The sequence below is a fragment of the Cyprinodon tularosa genome, unplaced genomic scaffold (genome assembly GCF_016077235.1).
Source record: "Cyprinodon tularosa strain WSP-4 unplaced genomic scaffold, ASM1607723v1 ctg373, whole genome shotgun sequence".
NCBI classification, from domain to species: Eukaryota; Metazoa; Chordata; class Actinopteri; order Cyprinodontiformes; family Cyprinodontidae; genus Cyprinodon; species Cyprinodon tularosa.
The window spans coordinates 399,682-419,023 of NW_024039089.1; the positions used below are offsets into that span (position 1 = coordinate 399,682).

Sequence of the window (19,342 nt, forward strand, 5' to 3'; positions counted from 1 at the left end):
TGAGATTAAAGTCAGAATGCTGACTTTTTTCCCATATTAAACTGAAATAATATTGAAAAATTAGTTAACTTTTTTTTTTATTTTCTCCAGAGGCCATAATCATCAAATCCGTAGATTTGTTAGTATATCTATGGTTAAAAAATTAGCAGGCTTGTTTTTAACCATTTTAGCCAAGATGATGAAGGGTCATTGTTGAGAATCTAAAGAGTCACTTTAGTTTGATAATCAAACCTGTCAAAGAGTGTAGGGAATCTACCATTACATTATATAACAAAATATAACATTTCCAGATTATTTTTATTTTATTTATCTATTTATTCTCCTTATATCTGGGAGGCCAAAACGTGCAGAAAACATTACTTTACTTTGACGAAGTTGAACAAGGCGTCCCAAAAGTCATTGAGCTGTGATTGGCTGAGCGGCAATAAGTGGGCGGGATTATAGAACAGTAAGTACCAATTGCGTTGAGCCCTCGAGCCCATACTAAAAGTAAACAGACTTGTTTTGATCTGTCAGAAAAAGAAAAACAGACAGCTCTCCTATCTGGAAGCAGGTATTTCTTTTGGTCCTAGCTGTGATTTTAGAGTGATTTTATATTTAAAGAAACGACGACATTTATCGAATATTATTCCTGTTGCATTTTTATGCCTTTTTTAAACATTCCGTTACAGCAGCTAACCTATTTTAGCTTAACACCTATCTACTAGCTTAGCAGGAGGAAAACAACTAACAGCTTTACGATAGGATGTAAGAAACGTTTTTAGATGTTCGTGTTTTTAGCTGCTTTGTATTTTAAACAGGGAATCGCCATGTAAACGTGTCGCCATGAATGTGAAAGCTGAAAAAGCAGCTTCCTCTGTGGCTAACTGAAGCCTTTCCTCCTGGTTGTTAGCAGTCAGACAGCGGATGATGGTGCTGCCAGGCAGTTAACCCCCCCCCGGCGGGATGAAGCCTGAAGCACAGCGCTTTGACATGGAGGGACAGCAGCTGGTTGGCTCCATCAAACAGCCGGGCCGCCCGGACCGGCAGGTGTTCAGGTGTAGGAGCCACTTCCCCGACCTGATGGACGGCATGCAGACCCTCAGGCAGAGCGGAACCCTGTTCGATGTGGTTCTGCTGGTGGAGGGTCGCTCCATCCAAGCCCACCGCGTCCTGCTGGCCGCCTCCTGTCATTATTTCAGGTACACACAATTTCATCTTTAGCTAAAGTTTTTCTTTCGTTTTCAAATTGATTCAGTTAATTTTTGATAGATGTCACGCGAGAGAAATAGTTAGGTACTTTCCTAGAACTTTTAGTTTCATTATTTTAAAAACGTCAATGCAGACCAGGGGAGGATCTAAGATTTGAGTGGATCAGGGGCTTAGCCCTGAGTGGCAAGATTAGGGTGTAGATTTTCAGGTAAATCCCGTTCTAATCTAACAGATTACTAGATTAAAGACATTTCTAGTATTCTACATGCATCACACATAACAATTCCCCTCTGTAACATGGGAAGAAATTATTTTAACTGCAAGTCTTTAACTGTGTTTGTTCCTCTCTTCATCAAGATCAAATCCCATGATTTTGGTAGCATTTGTTAGCCTGATGAAAGAGACTAGATGTGAAATTAAATGTGTGATTTAGTCTGGCCCTGATGAAAGAGACATGGGAAGATTGTTGATCAGAACTGTCGATAAAACAGCGAATATGTTCTTCTTAAAAATGAATGAGCGTAGAGCCTCTTCCAGCTCACGTTTCAATGAAAACCCCAAGTCTAATCCTTCCAAAACTGATTCCAAAGCTGAGTCAAACGAGAACTGTTCAATAGTTGCTGCCATCTTCCTTATTGTGCTTTCTTGTCACGCCCTCAAAACCCCGCCGGCTTTGCATCCAGAAATTCAAAACACTCTCTCTGCGTTGTGATTGGCCAGCCAGTTCTAGGGCCTGAAGCATTGTTCGAGGCAAGACCCACTCGCAGGCAAAAAAGATTTTGGCTGCTGGTGGGTGGGGCTGGTTTATTAGGCTAAGCATTTGTTCCTTATTTGCCAGGGTTAAGGGGGCACCAAATATTTTTTTGAAATAATCCGTTCCCCCTCCATAACATGGGATTAAATAAATGTACCTGCAACTCTTTAACTGTGTTTATTCCTCTCTTCATCAACAACAAACTCTGTGGATGTGGGTACATTTGATCATTATTTGCCAGTTATGAGAGTGAAATCTAATATTTTAGCCACCTGATATAATCTGTTCCCCCCCATAACCTAGGGATAAGATAAGTGGGTAATGAGAACTGGCTGGAGCTAAGCAGGTGTGTGAAATGAGTAATCAGCCCAGGCAATATTGCCAAGTTCATGACACAGTCTCCTATTGTACAGAATATGGCTACACTGATGCAACTCCACTTTCATCCGTTGTTCAGGAAAACACTGGATTATTTATCCTCCACATCCTCAACCTTTCCAGTACTGAACATTTTACTCAGCTCAGAGGTGAGATCTGGGGCTCTTTGGGAAACATCCAGGGCTGTAGCCCAAGTAACCGTCCCCTAAACCGCCACTGATGCAGACCCAATTCTTGAGTTTTTATAGAAATAGAGCTGCTAGGATATTGAAATGATTTATTTTAAGAGTTTTTCAAATTGGATTAAAAAATGCATGATGCAAGCTGATCGGATGTTGCAAATATCTGTAGTCTGACATCATTAAATTTAGCAACATGGTGCAGAGTCCAGTTTGAGCAATTCTTCTCAGCACATCCCAGGGCATCTTATCAACCTTGCCATATGATAAACACATGAACATTTAGGCGCTGTCCTCTTCCAACCTGGGAGTTATAAAGGTTTATTATGGATTGAAATAGTTTTCCTTTGCTTAGATTGAACTCAAAGATGTTAAAAAATGCATCTATGTTAGAAAATAACAACTGTACAGGTTCAGATTAATATTTTAATGGGTTTTTTTTGCCTTGTAAAAATTGGAAGCAGAAGATTTAATTTCAACCTTTTTTTTTCAGGTGAAATGTTATTTTTTTCCTGTATAAATCAGCTGAAAAACAAGTTGATCAGAGCAGGATTTTTGGGTTAAACGAATAAACCTCAACCCTGACTTTGCTGTACCATGAACCTGGGTTAATTCCTAGCAAGGCTAGTTACCTGGGTAACAGCACTAAACAAAACCTGCGTCATGGTAGGCTAACTTTCAGGATTGATCTGAATCCTTGTTAAACACTCCATCCAGCAGCCAATCAGCTGATCGGGAAACAATGAGCTGGTCCTTCATCGAAAACCCCATTTAATTCACATTAAAATAACTTAAAAATCAAATAACAGTAAAACTGAACTTAATTAAAGTTGAACTTAAAAAATAAATGTTCTTGAAAAATGTAGTATACTTTTAAATTATTCTTCCCTCCTTTTTGACATACATTTTACGACTGTGTATATGTTTTCCCCTGTAATGCACTTGTTTATTTTATAATTGATATATGAAGCTAAAAAAAAAGAAAAATATATAAACAGAGGGTTAATTCTGAGAAGATCATTTGGATCACTATGAAAATTACTTGTATAAGTGATAAAGGTTTAAATAAGCCAGACTGGCGTATATGCAAGATACTGGAACCAAAAATATATGAATATATATATATTTTTACAATTTTAGCATAATTACTGCTCTAAGTGGGTTTCTCTGTCAGCTAAAGGTATGTTTTAGAGTCTCTATACTTCAGTTAACAATTAATCTATTACTAAATTAGTTGATAATTAGTTCAATAATCAGTTAATCTGGATTAATCCGATTAAATATTTCAGCCCTAGTTGCCACCGAGTTTCCCTGTTGATATAGAGTTCTCATTATGAGCAGAGTGTCTTTATACCCATTTGCACTAATGGCATAAATGTTCCAGTTTAAATTCAGCATTCAACATCACATTCGCTCACATCTTTTTGGGATTTTTCTTGGGTGTTTTCTTAAGAGAAAAATGCAGAATGATGTTTTGCAGCTCTGCTCTTAAGTCCAGACTCATGGGGAACACAGGATATTGCTGTTAGAGGTGGTTGACCTCTTAGCATCCGTCCTCACCAGCTTCTATTTTTTCTGTCTTATTATTTTCGGTTAATTTTCCACTTACATAAACCTGCCTTTTTAATAGAGTTTTAACACTTTATTAATTTCCCCTCATTTAATAAATGCCTGTAATGCAGCAATGAAACTATTCCTATAGTTTATGGGAAGCTTTATATTTGCTTTCACTGGTATTTTTTATCATTGGTGATCAGCTCCATGTCTTCCAATTCAGGACTTGTTACCATCATCCTAATCTGTAGTTTGCTCCAAAGACTCTCTGTCCGAATAAAGTTGGGACTCTGCGTTAGCGTGTCTGTGATGCCCTGTACCTCTTGGATGGGCAGGCATGTTGGAATCTTTAATGACATTTAAAGCTTTGTTGAGCGAACTACTTTTAGTTCTAAAAATCCTAGCATATGTTGGTAAAGATTCTCACTAATCCAGGTCATAATCATTCCAAAGAAAGTAAAAAAATAAAATAAAAAAAAATCCACTGGAGTTGGGTTCCAGTTCAAATACCAACTGAAATGTCTTAAAACTTGGAAACCAAGCCCAGTGGTTGTTTTTTTTTTTACTTTTTTGAAAAATCCAAGCAATTAAAATCTTTTTCTAAAAGTTGTCATGAACCGAGGACAGATGGACACATTATTCAAGGAGAGACAGTCAGTAGGAAAGTTCAAAACGTTTATTAAAGGCTCAGTGGAAGAGGGTAGCCGAGACAGGATGTGGAACCAGAACTTGATGCAGGACTATAAACTGGTCTCCTCCCTGGAGCCAGCTGAGATAAAAACTGAACCTCCCCACATATAGAGCCAAAAACCCAGAGGGCTCCGCGGGGGAGGAACAGTGGACGATCAGGAGACGAGACAAACACAAAAACTCTCTTTTTACTGGCAGCTAGGATCCAGGACATGAACCATGAAATAAAACTGAACAGACAGACAAAAACAAATAATAATATGGCACTGAATGCTCAGGCTGAACCGAATATAACCCAGAGGAAACAGGTGAGAGGAATAAATTATAATTGAGGCAGGGAGGGAAAACGACAGGTGAAAGAAAAATCCAATTAAGGAGGAGCAAACAGGCCAGATCATGTCAAAAGTAGCAAATGCCAATCCTTAAACTGACTGTCAATCCTAGTGAATTGGTTGGAGATCTTAGTCTAACAGTATGAGTGAACATCAGATCAGATTCAGCGGTTATTGAGTCCATCTTTCAGTTTATCCCTTATTCTACAGTGAATAACTGATAATATTGCTTGAATCATGGACTACACTAAAAACAGGGAGCTGTATCACAGTCAGTGTCATTATAAATTAGTGTCTACTTCATTGAAAAGTAGTAACAAACAGTCTGACTTATTTCTAGATCGTTATTGCAGTGTAGTGAACACATAATATTTAGAACAAACATAAACTATAAGTGGTAACAGAATAATTGAACCGATCTAATCTCCAGATATTCATGACAGAGTTTTACAAAATGTACCGCAATATTGCACCATTTAGACATAAATACCATATAATATAACCCCATAAAGCACAACATAAATACACATATCCCAAAAAGTATTTACACCACTGCAGCCATTTTCAAATCACATTGTACAAGGATAACAAGGAGGACTTCGCTCAAATTACACATACTAAATTAAAAATGGCAGCAGCAGTAAGATTTCTTACCGGCTTCCTCTTCAGTTTTTTGACATGGTTCCTCAATTCTCTGCAATTAGTTTGCAGCAAGAATCTCTTACACAACTTGCAAGATTAACAGCTGCCTTCCTAGGTGCCTGTTATGTCTTCAACCACACACCAATAGCCCCGTCCTGGCCTGCCACCAATTAGCAGGTCAGTGCAACAATAATAAAAGATGAGAAGAAAGTGAAACATCATTTTTAAGGTACATAGATGTAGAACTATCATTAAAAGACAGGGTATGACGCTCAGACTTGCTGTCAGACTATCTGCTGCTTTGCTTCAATCAAGTAGAGGCTAACTGTGATATAGCGCTCTGTCCAGCAATTTAACGTGTTTCTTAAAAGTTAACCAGATGGAACAAATTTGTTTCTAATAAACCATTAGCCTACTGTGAATCATAAGTCGATTATTTGTTTATATCCCTTCCAGAGTTATGTAGAGGAACTGGCTGCTGGCTGGAAGCAGCCCATTTTAATTAGGAGGTTTAAGTCTAAAAAACTGATCTTTTACCAATCAGTGATCGCAGGACAGCGGAGCAAGTTAAACTCTAATGACTCCTTAGCGTGGAACGTTCTATAGTAGCCGTTTCCGCTACTAGTGAGAGGATCAACATGACGCCAGAGGATAAGATAAAAGAAGGAAGCTGTATTTTCTCTGACATGTCAGACAGAGAGACTGAACAGAGAGCAGGAAATGTCCTGTTTTCTAGCCTGGTTTGCTTTTAACTTCAGTCTTTGGGAGTGTTGTAATCCTAGCCTTGCTCATCTGCAGAATTAGATGGATCACTGCACCTCTAAACAACACTGGAGCTATTAAAAGCTGACATATCTGGCAGCTGGAATGAACAACAAGTTATGTGCAGTTTGACTTTTAGCTGATTTGCATGTTTAGCATTCACATTTTATCCAGCCAACAAACCAGCTTATTCTTACATTCATCTTATTTCTGCTGCTCTAACCCACTAGAAGCATAAGTACTTTACAACCCAAACAGGTTCTCGCATCAAAATATATTTCATAGATTGGAATAAATCAGAGAAGGTCAATTGAAATAAATCTGATTTAGTTAATTGATTGATTGTACTCAAACAGCATCTGGGCCTGTGCTTTAAACTTTCTCCACTAGGGGCATGTTCACTGGAGGCCTGCGGGAAACGCAGCAGACAGAGATTCCTATTCACGGAGTATCCTACACCGCCATGAAGAAGATCCTGGACTATATCTACACCTCAGAGATCGAGTTGGACCTGGAGAACGTTCAGGAAATCCTGATAGCTGCGACGCTCTTCCAGGTAAGCCGGGTCCAGTCTGTCAGGACCACTGATCTCTTTTTATTCACTAGATTGCTGATAGCATGTTGGTAGTACTGGGTTGAAGTGAAGCCACCGGCCACCATATTGGTACTCCCTAGTTAGAATTTTTTGTTTTTTTTTTATAAGCTCTATGCCAAAATCATCTGTATTAAGACAATAAAAGACCTGAGATATTTCAGTAAGTGTGCAATGAATCTAAAATATATTTATTTATGTGTTTATTTGAACAGGGACAGTGCACATTAATAAAAATTTCTGTAAATGAGCCAGTGTTAGCTAAGTAGCTAATTTTCAACTGTAGTCCCTGGGCAAGGTTTAAAATGCCAACATAATAAAAACAACAACATTAAAAATTAGCGCAAACAATAAAATACATAGGTAGTAATCTACATAAAAGTTGGACATTGATCTGTAAAAAACAAAGACGTTATTATAAATATAAGATTTAAAAAGCATTGATAAAAGTGCATCAGACAGGCAGACAGAAGTTATTGATTATGATTACAGGTTTGATTCTCCTGTAACCATGCTTTTAACATGTTTTTGAAAGTTCTGTATGTGTCTGCATTGCGTATATGAGTTGGAATGGTGTTCCAGGACTGAGCTGCTCGCACTGAGAAGGCTGACTGACCAAATGAGCTTTTTCTCAGTGGGACTGTAAGGTTATTTGAAGAGACAGATCTGGTGAGTCTGCTACCTTGTGTGAAAAAAGCAGTAAGTGGTGGTGGAGCAAAGCCATGTAAAATTTTAAAGACCAGATTTGCATCATGAAATGTAACTAAATTTTCCCAGTTTAACAGGACATGTATGTCCAGTATACTGCAATGATGAAAACGAAAGGGTTTCCTGTCCAAAACCTTTAGAGCCTGCTTGTAGACAGACTGGATTGGTTTTAATGTTGTTTTACAGCCCTGTGACCAGCTGCTAAGACAGTATGTTAAATGAGGCATAATCATTGCGTTAAAAATTTTTGCTGCATCTGTGTTCAGATTATTTCTTATGTATCTGAAGTTTACAAGGTTGAGTTTGACTGTTTGAGTGACTTTCTTTACATGTTTTTTAAATGTGAAACTTGAATCCAGAATGAGTCCAAGATATTTATACTCTGACACTACTGTGATGGACTGGCCTGCAACAAACACATCTGGGTCTGAGCAGTTTGATACTCTTTTGTAAAGAACATAGATACAGTTTTTTTAACATTTAAATTAGCCTTTTAACCATAATATTTGCGTTGCCTTAGAATTCGTTATTTATAATTACATAGGAGCGGGTCTCGCAGCCATGGAGGCAGACATCTTTGCGCTACGGCAGCGCAGAGGCAACAAACTAGCGATTGCGAGATCGCCCATTACGCTCGAAAATAACTACGGCAAGTTGAGAGAGATTAACTGAGACGGTACTGAACAGTAGATGGCAGTATTATGCCTGAGAAGCGTTTAGTCTGCCTGAAACCAAAGACGAAGAAGAAGCAGGTATACTGCGCCTCAGTAACAAGAAAGGTGAACAAGGCGGCAGGTGTGAGTTACTTTGCAAACTGTTTGGCAATTATTATTATCTAAAGTCTACATGAAATCTATACCCTACACAGACTAATGAAATACTATCTGTAAAATTATCTATGTAAACAAACCTCATCACTTGAGAAGGTAGGTGATTCCGACGTCGTGGAAGACATTTTGTCCCGTAACGCTCGCCGTACTGTTGGGGGGGAGAAGCGGTGGGGGGGAGACGTTCATGTTGCTGCGGTCTGCAGTCTGACCGCTAGATGTCGCTGAAAATTACACACTGTAGCTTTAACGGAGCATAATAATACAGATGTGTAAAGTGCTGAATTGGATGTATATATATGTGTATAGATATAGATATATATATCTATATCTATATATATATCTATATCTATATCTGTAACTCCCATTTTGGACTTTTTTTCTTTTTTGATAAATTGATACGATTGGTCAGTCCCCACGTGTGAACGTATGTTTTGGAAAATATTAACCAATTAAAAGTGTTGAAAAAGGGTTGGGACTTAATCTCGTTACTCCATTGGACTCTTCCGCTTTCGTTGTTTTTACAATTTCCTGTAAACTTTATGGTTTTGGACATACGAGGTTTCCGTCCGACAGCGACGATATATATATATATATATATACGTATATATATTGTCACTGTCGGACGGAAACCTTGTTACGTATATATATATATATATATATATATATATATATATATATATATATATATATATACGTATATATATATATATATATATATATATATACATATATGTATGTGTATGTATGTATATATGTATGTATGTATGCTTATATATATATATATATATATATATATATATATATATATACATATATATATGTATGTATATATATGTATAAATATATATGTATATATACATATATATGTATGTATATATATGTATAAATATATATGTATATATACATATATATGTATGTATATATATGTATAAATATATATGTATATATACATATATATGTATGTATATACACTCACCTGCCACTTTATTAGGTACACCTGTCCAACTGCTCGTTAACACTTAATTTCTAAGCAGCCAATCACATGGCGACAACTCAGTGCATTTAGGCGTGTAGACATGGTCAAGACAATCTCCTGCAGTTCAGACCGAGCATCAGTATGGGGAAGAAAGGTGATTTGAGTGACTTTGAACGTGGCATGATTGTTGGTGCCAGAAGGGCTGGTCTGAGTATTTCAGAAACTGCTGATCTACTGGGATTTTCACGCACAACCATCTCTAGGGTTTACAGAGAATGGTCCAAAAAAGAAAAAACATCCAGTGAGCGGCAGTTCTGTGGGCGGAAATGCCTTGTTAATGCCAGAGGTCAGAGGAGAATGGCCAGACTGGTTTGAGCTGATAGAAGGGCAACAGTGACTCAAATAACCACCCTTTACAACCAAGGTGGGCAGAAGAGCATCTCTGAACGCACAGTACGTCGAACTTTGAGGCAGATGGGCTACAGCAGCAGAAGACCACACCGGGTGCCACTCCTTTCAGCTAAGAACAGGAAACTGAGGCTACAATTTGCACAAGCTCATCGAAATTGGACAATAGAAGATTGGAAAAACGTTGCCTGGTCTGATGAGTCTCGATTTCTGCTGCGACATTCGGATGGTAGGGTCAGAATTTGGCGTCTACAGCATGAAAGCATGGATCCATCCTGCCTTGTATCAACGGTTCAGGCTGGTGGTGGTGGTGTCATGGTGTGGGGAATATTTTCTTGGCACTCTTTGGGCCCCTTGGTACCAATTGAGCATCGATGCAACGCCACAGCCCACCTGAGTATTGTTGCTGACCATGTCCATCCCTTTATGACCACAATGTACCCAACTTCTGATGGCTACTTTCAGCAGGATAATGCGCCATGTCATAAAGCTGGAATCATCTCAGACTGGTTTCTTGAACATGACAATGAGTTCACTGTACTCAAATGGCCTCCACAGTCACCCGATCTCAATCCAATAGAGCATCTTTGGGATGTGTTGGAACGGGAGATTCGCATCATGGATATGCAGCCGACAAATCTGCGGCAACTGTGTGATGCCATCATGTCAATATGGACCAAACTCCCTGAGGAATGCTTCCAGCACCTCGTTGAATCTATGCCACCAAGAATTGAGGCAGTTCTGAAGGCAAAAGGGGGTCCAACCCATTACTAGCATGGGGTACCTAATAAAGTGGCCGGTGAGTGTATATGTATAAATATATATGTATATATACATATATATGTATGTATATATATGTATAAATATATATGTATATATACATATATATGTATGTATATATATATGTATAAATATATATGTATATATACATATATATGTATGTATATATATATGTATAAATATATATGTACATACATATATATATTTTTTATATGTGTGTGTATATGTATGTAGCCTATTTATGTATGTATGTATAGGGCTCAAATGTTTCAGTTTATTTTTTTTCGTCAATATAGCGTGCAATATATTGAAATGTATTCAAATGAAATATACAACAAACATTACAAAAACGACAGCTTCATAACAGTGAATTACTTTCTATTTACTTACTTTCTATTTTCTTACATTAGACACAATGTCAATAGCTGATTTAGTGAATAATTTGAGTTAGGCTGGGATAGCCAGACTGTTACGCTGTTACGCTACATAGTATGCTATAGAATACATCACCGTATATATGAATTTTCTTGGTTAGTACATCCAATGACTGAAATTACCTCAACGTTAACAGAAAACTGCTTGTTTTTGCAGCCAAATGCTCCACAAGTAGGCATTTTTACTGCGTGTCTCCCTGGGAAGGGGGGAGTACCAGCATGGTAGACGGTGGCTTGATTTTTTTCGGCCAATCAGAATCCAGTGAATGAATAGAGATCAGAATCCAGAACCCGCTGTTCATCTAAAACATTTCTTCTTATAGCTCGATACCGTCATCAGCTTCTGCTGTGACTTCCTGATCTCCTGGATGGATGAAAGCAACATTTTAGAGGTGTTTCACTTGGCTGATGTCTATGGACTTGAACATCTGAAAGAAAAGGTGCAGTCCTACATCCAGAGCAACATTCAGACTTTGTCTCGGATGGACGTGTACCGGCAGCTCCCAGAGGAGGATGTCTTTGAAGCGCTGAGCAGCGACACGCTTCAGGTGGTCAGTGAGAACGAGGTGTACGAGGCCGCTCTTCATTATCACTACAGCCCGGAGGAGGTGGAAACTGACCAGGTTTACTTGCAGGTCAGTCCAAAGGTGCGTTTGGATATTAATATTTACATTAAATTTTTTTATTCAACATCAGCTTAGAAAATGACCATTTTTGCTCTTCTGACTCAAAGGCCAACCTCAGGATGCTCGACGCTGTCCGCTTCAGCCTGATTGAAAAGCAGGTGCTGCAGCGACTCCACAGCAGACTGAGTCCATGTCCGCTGAAGGACTCCGTGTCGGCGGCGCTGACGTACCACGAGCAGGAGCTGTTGCAGCCCGTCCTGCAGAGCCCCCTCACTCAGCCGCGCTCCACCTTCCACTGCATCCTCGGTTTTGGGGGGATGTACAGCTCCAGCTCCTACGTGGAAACGGATCACGTCTTTCAGCTGTTCCACCCGAGCTGGAGCGAGTGGAGGACTCTCAAAGCGTCTCACGCTCCCCGAATGTCCAACCAGGGCATCGCCGTGCTCAACAACTTCGTTTACCTTATTGGAGGAGATAAGAACAGCAGCGGCTTTCGTGCCGAGAGTCGTTGCTGGAGGTCAGGGAGGATTTTTTTTTCTCTGTTTTAATAACATCACTAGTTTGAAGTCCGTCTTCTAAGACTCAGCTTCTTTCAGATATGACCCTCGTTACAACAGCTGGTGCTCCATCCAGCCTCTGCAGAGGCAGCATGCAGACCACTGCGTCTGCGTGGCGGGCGGCCATATTTACGCAATCGGAGGACGCGACTACAGGAGTGAGCTGAACTGTGTGGAGCGCTACGATCCGAGCACAAACACGTGGGAGTTTGTAGCCCCGATGAAGAGAGAGGTAAGAGTTTAAAACACAATTATTCAGACTCTGTGAACAGCCTCTTCTGCCTGTTTACTCCAGATTCTCAGTTGGCTCTAGATCTACTTTGATTAGATCACAACCATACATTCTTATCCCACATCTGTTGCCCAAACAAGTTGTATTCTAGGATCCTAATGCCTTTACCTCCATCCATCTTTTCATCATCTCTGATGAGCTGATTAAAATTATTCTCACCACATGATGCTGCCACCACCGTGCTTTGCTATTGCTATGGACGGTATAGCATTTTGGATGGGTCCTTTTCCCTCTCTTCCATTAGAGCCTGTTATGTGGAGTCCACAGCTGATAGTTTCAGAGTCTATTTTGGTGTTTAAGTGTAAAGGAAGTAGAAATTTGTAAAATCAAACTTCTTTGTGTTAATTTATCACATGTAAAGCCGTGCATCCAGGTCCAAGGTTGTGTTAATGCTGCTGCCTACATGGTGGTGCTCTACACCAACCTGCTATCAATTCTCTGACCCAAACCCTTTGTACCTTTTAAGTTTCTTTTTTCTCCCTAATCTTCTGTGGAAACTTCCCTCTAGGTGTATGCTCACGCTGGGGCGGCGGTAGACGGCAAGATCTATGTAACGTGCGGCCGTCGAGGAATGGCGTACCTCAGGGAGACGTACTGCTTTGACCCCGCAGCCGATAACTGGACGGCGTGCGCAGACGGGCCGGTGGAGCGGGCGTGGCACGGCATGGCTGCTGTAAACGGGCGCCTCTATGTCATCGGCGGTAGCAACGACCAGCGCGGGATTCGCCGTGATGTCCTGCAGGTATGTTTATTTTATTTCTGTTTATCGCAGTCAGTCAGTTTGTTCTTCTTCTCTTCCTTTTTTTAATCAGGTGGCTTGCTTTGAGCCCAGCGCCAACTCCTGGTCTTTAGTGACCCCCCTCCCTTCTGGACACGGAGAAACCGGCATAGCTGTGCTGGACAGCCGCATCTACGTCCTGTGTGGGCGCTCCCACGACAGGGGCAACAGGATGAAGTACGTTCACGTGTACAACACAGACACGGGAGAGTGGGAAAGCCAGACCGAATTCAGGAGGCGCGTGTCCGGCCTGGCCGCCTGCGTGGCGCTCATGCCCCCCGCTGTGATCGCTCAGGCCCGGGGCTGGGAGCAAAGCTCAAAAGCTCCATCAGACGAAGCAGACATAGACAACTCGGAGGAATCCAGCGATGATTGAAAGGAATTCTGTGTATTTCCTATCCGGGGCGTCACCACTTTTAAGGGACGGAGCATTGATAACTCGTAGTGCCTCTGAATGAGATTTGCTTAGCACCTTATGCACATTTTTTTGTTACTTCTCAGATTCGAGGTACAGCACTCCATCCCACCTGCCATTATTTGCTCTTTATTCTTTATTTCTGTTCTCATCTTTTTGTAATATATGTTATTAAATTTGCTTAATTGCACAAACTCCTTAATCAAAGGGAGTGTCTTGATTGTCAAGTTTGAAACGTTCTTCCAAGTTTGATATGAGGATTAAATGCTAATATCTGCTCTAGTTCTTGTTGCATAAAAACTAAATATTCTTCACCATGATATCCATAACCGTGCCTTGTTTTGTGATCGCATCCTCTGTGTTTGATAATTTCAGAAGAATGGAGTTAATTTTGGTCCATTATTCTTGTAAGCAAAGAATATGTTTTGTAAATGGAAATATGGGGGGGAAAAATCCAGAAATTAAACTTTGGAAAATTTTAAAGAAAGCAACTTTGCTCCTTTCTCAGGATTTTGTTTTTGCATATTTTTTTTTTTTTTCATATGTTATTGTTTTTATGTTGTTTTTAACTGATTTTAGTATTTAGTTTTCAAATTTCTCTTTTGCAGATTGAGTTTCACAGATTGCTTTTTTGTTTTGAATTGCATTTTATAAAATTCACTCTGAAAATGGGAAAGTTGGAAAAATGAAATAAAAAATAAAATGTAAAAAATCTGGAAAAATATAGAAAAAAGTAATCAAGAAAAATAAAATAAAGTGAAATTGAATTTTGAAAAAAAAATGCTGAATATGAAACAAAAAGGAAACAGCAAAATTACTCTCAAAACCTTGTTGGATTTCTTGATTGTATCTGTTTCTTTAAATTTAATTTACAAAACGCTCTTTTCTTGCAACATTAATGGAACAAAGTTCACTCCATATCAGAGACCACCGTGTTTCTGGAGGTCCTTTAGCTTTACATGCCTCTAATCAAACACATGTCTTGGTTTACTCATACAGGAGCCATTATCAGAAGTTTTGTGTCGAAGACTTTTTTCAAGCTGCATGTAAACAAAATAAATATCCTGTTCTTCAAGAGTCGTCCTTAAGATCAATTTATTTACAAACGCAGAGCCTTTCCAAAGGGTTTGCAGCCTTGAAACATTGTTCTCACTTTAGGACGTGAGTGTAATAGGTTGATTAATGCAAAGATGTACAACACTTTAATAACTTTTATTGTCATACAGATTGTATACAGAACAAAATTTCATTTTTTCCAATTCTTAAAGGGCAGCAGTGATCAAATGTAAACATCATGGTGCAAAAAAAAAAATGCACTGATATGGTCAGAGATGTGATCAGCTGGTTTCTAAAGTTTTCAGCCTCCTGGGAAAGACTAACCGTCCCCAGTGATCGGTATTTTCTATTAGGATCAATTATATTATTTACACTCGCATCACTTCACATAAAACCAAACTTTTCATTGGGTTTTAAGAACACAGAAAAAAACACGGTGGAATTCCGTGGAGCGAAGACAAAACGTATCGTTTGGAGCTATTGGGGAGTAAAACAAGGTCTCCATGTAAACAAGAACAGGGAAGCTGGTTAAAGTTTATTGGGAAAATAAACTGAATGAAATGCTGAGAATTAGGCTGAGGAAAATCTGTTATTGATGTCTTATTCTGGGGCAGAAGGTTATTGTTTGGTCTAAAAGACCCAATGCCAGTGGGGGGGGGGGGGGGGGGGGGTGTCTTGCTGTAATTGGATTCTGATCGGACGTCCTGAGAAGTGCTCTGTAATCTTTTGCATGTTTATGAAGTGAATTTTCATCCATTAGTGTTGCAAGCCAAGATTTTTTTGCGAATGGAAATTTAAAAACAAATTAAGATTAGATTAGATTAGATTCAACTTTATTGTCATTACACAGGTACAGCTACAAGGCAACGAAATGCAGTTTAGGTCTAACCAGAAGTGCAAAAGCAGCAGCAAGTGCAGGATAAATAATGGTTCCATAAATACAGGACGTGGGTATTTCTACTGAATGAGTATAGAGATGAATACTATTATAAATAATGAATATAATATATAGATAACTAGTGTTATGAACTAAATTTACGGCTGGATATGTTCGAATATAATATACAGATGGGTTTTACTATAAAATGAATAAATAGAGTTTGACCAGAAGCTATCTAAATTAAAGTGCAGTGGAAGGTCATTGCATATTACAGTTAACCCCTAGAACCCTACGGACCCACCGGTGGGTCCAGCTGCTACGTGACCTCGTAATTTTAACAAACCCCCAGTATTGATGTAAAAAACACATTTGGCACAGTTTGGTGACATTTTTGGATAAATGTACCAAAATGGCCCCTCCGCCTAAGAAATTTCTCACTAATACCATTCTAAAATAAATATGATTCATCTGATTGAGTCCAAATTTGGTATATTTTTACACAACATTTAGATTTAAAAGTCTGTACTACTTTTTTGTGCTATAAATAATATTTTGGTAGTGTTTTGCAATGTTTATTTCAAAGAAAATTTTGGCGAGGTTCAAAAAATGCAAAATATTTTGTATTTTGTCCCTAATATTTCAGGCAGGGTCAAAGCTACAATGGTGCTGACACCAGAAAACCATTCTATGACATCTTACCTTTACAGACGTACCAAAAGTTTCTTCTTAAATCTAATAGCTGTGAGGCTATAAGTGATTTACTTTTGTGTGTTTTTGTCAGGCAGAAATTTATTTATACACCCTGAAGGTGTAAGAGGTTAAAGTACGTTATAGCAGATGTAAATTAAATCCAGAAAGGAAACTTTTAAAGCCTTTTTGAAAAAAATAAAAAAGGTTGCTCTTTTCTCTGATTTTATTTCTTCCAGAAATTTTCCTTTTTTTTATTTTTATTATATCTTAAAATGTTTGTATTTTTTTTTTTTACAGATTTTATGTTTTTCTCTTTTTCAGTTTGAGATTTATAAATTGTTTTCTTTTCAAGTAGTTCTTTACAGATCACATTCTCTTCATTTCAGCTTTTCTGACCAATAGAAAGGCATCTTCACTCCTCGCTGTGGAGGAAAGTCCACCGCTGGAGGGGAAGAAAATGTGATAAAAATGCAAATTAAATCTGAAAAATGAAAGAAAAGAAATGTACAGAAGAGGATTAGGGCCACTGAAAAAAAAAAAAAGTTAACTGATTTTTACATTTTATGTCAGTTTAACATGGGGAAAAAAGTCAGAATTCTGACTTTAAAGCTACAGTGTGTAATAATTACAGGGATATACAGTCAGAAATGTAATATATTATACATAACTATGTTATTTATCATAATCTACGAGCTCAGCCTCTTAACCTTAATATTTGCGTTGCCTTAGAATTCGTTATTTATAATTACATAGGAGCGGGTCTCGCAGCCATGGAGGCACACATCTTTGCACTACGGCAGCGCAGAGCCAACAAACTAGCGATTGCGAGATCGCCCATTAACGGATATATTTATTATCTTAAGTCTACATGAAATCTATACCCTACACAGACTAATGAAATACTATCTGTAAAATTATCTATGTAAACAAACCTCATCACTTGAGAAGGTAGGTGATGCGGACGTCGTGGAAGACATTTTGTGGGGGGGGGGGGAGACTTTTTTCTCAGAATTCTGACTTTTTTCTCAGAATTCTGACTTTAATCTCAGAATTTTGGATCTTAATGTAGATGGGCACCATGAAGGAAGAGATGTGGAGCACTCAGCTTCACTGACAAAGATGTGAGTTGTTTGAGAGGGGCCAGTGACACATTGGTGGAAAATGACTGAATTAGGTGAGTTTTTACGTGCCCGAGGGGTCCACTCATTAATGGAGGAGCAGAAGGTCATTAAAACAAGAGAGCTAGTCTCTAAAACAGACATGGCTATGGCTTGATGATAAAATATTTGTTATCTCTCAGAATTCTGAGAAAAAACTCAGAATTCTGACTTTTTTCCCATACTAAACTGAAATAAAATTCAAAAATCAGTTAACTTTTTTTTTTTTTTCAGTGGCCCTAATCCTCTTCCGTAGAAATGCAATCAAACAATCATTTTATTTTTTACATTTCCATTTAAAAGAAATGTTCTTTGCTTGCAGCAATAATGGAACAAAAAGATCCCCAGTGAGCAAAATTCAGGATGTATATCACTATTATTATTGGTCATTCTTAGGCATATTGGAATCGTTTCAATAAGTAAAACTGGGCCGATAATAAAAACTAAGGCTTATTTTCATGCAGTTGTTATTTTTGTTTCAGAAGGGGGAGGGGAAGGTTCAGATTTTGTTTGGTTATGTGATTATGATGCAGCTCAGGCTTATTGGTGTATAACAGAATCGGCCTTTAATAGATATTCTTATATCTCCCAAATTCCTTACTGATATTGCCGACTTTCCTGAGAAGCTTTTAACATTTATTTTCTGTCTGAAACAAACTTTTCTCAGAAAGTAATTTAAAATCTTTCAAGTGTGAATATTTCTAAACATCTCAATATTCAGGAAATATTCTCCCAAAAAATCTGTAGTTTCACATCATTTATTTACAAAAGAATGGATTTATTTTATAATCATCCTGTTTATTATAACACTTTGCATTGCTCTTATCATTTAAAATCCTAATAAAAAGGATTTGTGATATTAATGTGAAAATACTGCTTAAAGTTTTTTTCCTTCAGTAAATCATGAGGTGAAATAAGATGAGTCACACAGACTGATGCCTTTTATTGGAGTTATCATTATGAGGAAGTGTATTATAATTGATACATGAGTTTTGAGACCTCTGCATAATCGGTGTTTTTGTTGTTGAAACACATATTCTGACACACGTAGTGAACAGAAAATGTATAAAATATTATACTGAATTTCCTTATGTGTCAAATTAAATGCAAATAAATCATCTAATTTGACTTATACAACGTTTTCCAGAAAGTTCAATGACATTCTAATTTTGAAAAATGTGAATGTTCTTTCAATTATTTCCTGGTTCAGGCTTGAAAGGGTTAAAGAAAACATTAAATGAAGTTAAATATCATTTCAAAACAATAAAAAATGAACATTTTAATGCAGAATTGTGACCTTTTTTAAAAGTGTGTTTAAAAGCTGCTTAAAGGTTTTTTAAATTTTCTTTTATTCTGAGCCTCACCTTAACCTGTTCGTTGATTTACTGAGATGTGATCTGTAGGGTTAATCTGAGGGTTATTTAATCACTTCTTTCAGTGACTGAGCTGAAAGGTTTAAATGAATTGGAGCATTTTCCAGGTGATTTCGCCAGGTTACATGCACTGAAAAAATTATGCAACCACTTTTGGCATTTATTTAATGATATTTAGTTATTTTAACACAATTGTTTTATGTCCTTAGACTTAGATTTATTTTTGCCATTTTGTATACACAAGTGTAAACAAAAAGAAATTTCATTAAGTACAGCTCTCTAGATAATTTGATTTTTTTTAACCCTGT

General features: G+C 38.0%; 1 protein-coding gene across 2 annotated transcripts; it reads left to right on the forward strand.

Moving 5' to 3' along the window:
• The first annotated feature begins 460 nt into the window (after positions 1-460).
• klhl22 (kelch-like family member 22) lies at positions 461-14,400 on the forward strand. Of its 2 annotated transcripts, none has more exons than XM_038296624.1 (8): positions 461-553; positions 893-1,181; positions 6,873-7,038; positions 11,534-11,857; positions 11,944-12,353; positions 12,433-12,625; positions 13,194-13,427; positions 13,498-14,400. In XM_038296624.1, the coding sequence occupies exons 2-8, from the start codon at positions 946-948 to the stop codon at positions 13,837-13,839; spliced, it is 1,905 nt and encodes a 634-aa protein (XP_038152552.1). In that variant the 5' UTR covers positions 461-553; positions 893-945; the 3' UTR covers positions 13,840-14,400. The 2 variants fall into 2 exon arrangements, with proteins under 2 accessions (XP_038152552.1, XP_038152553.1); XM_038296625.1 differs by having other exon boundaries at positions 11,534-11,845.
• The last annotated feature ends 4,942 nt before the right edge of the window (positions 14,401-19,342 follow it).

What these genes read in the sequence shown, in the direction of transcription:
- klhl22 (XM_038296624.1), top strand. Translation starts at nt 946, where the DNA reads ATGAAGCCTGAAGCACAGCGCTTTGACATGGAGGGACAGCAGCTGGTT. An exon ending in GCCGAGAGTCGTTGCTGGAG is followed by an intron (nt 12,354 to 12,432) that starts GTCAGGGAGGAT and finishes AGCTTCTTTCAG; the next exon opens with ATATGACCCTCGTTACAACA. An exon ending in TTCGCCGTGATGTCCTGCAG is followed by an intron (nt 13,428 to 13,497) that starts GTATGTTTATTT and finishes TTTTTTAATCAG; the next exon opens with GTGGCTTGCTTTGAGCCCAG.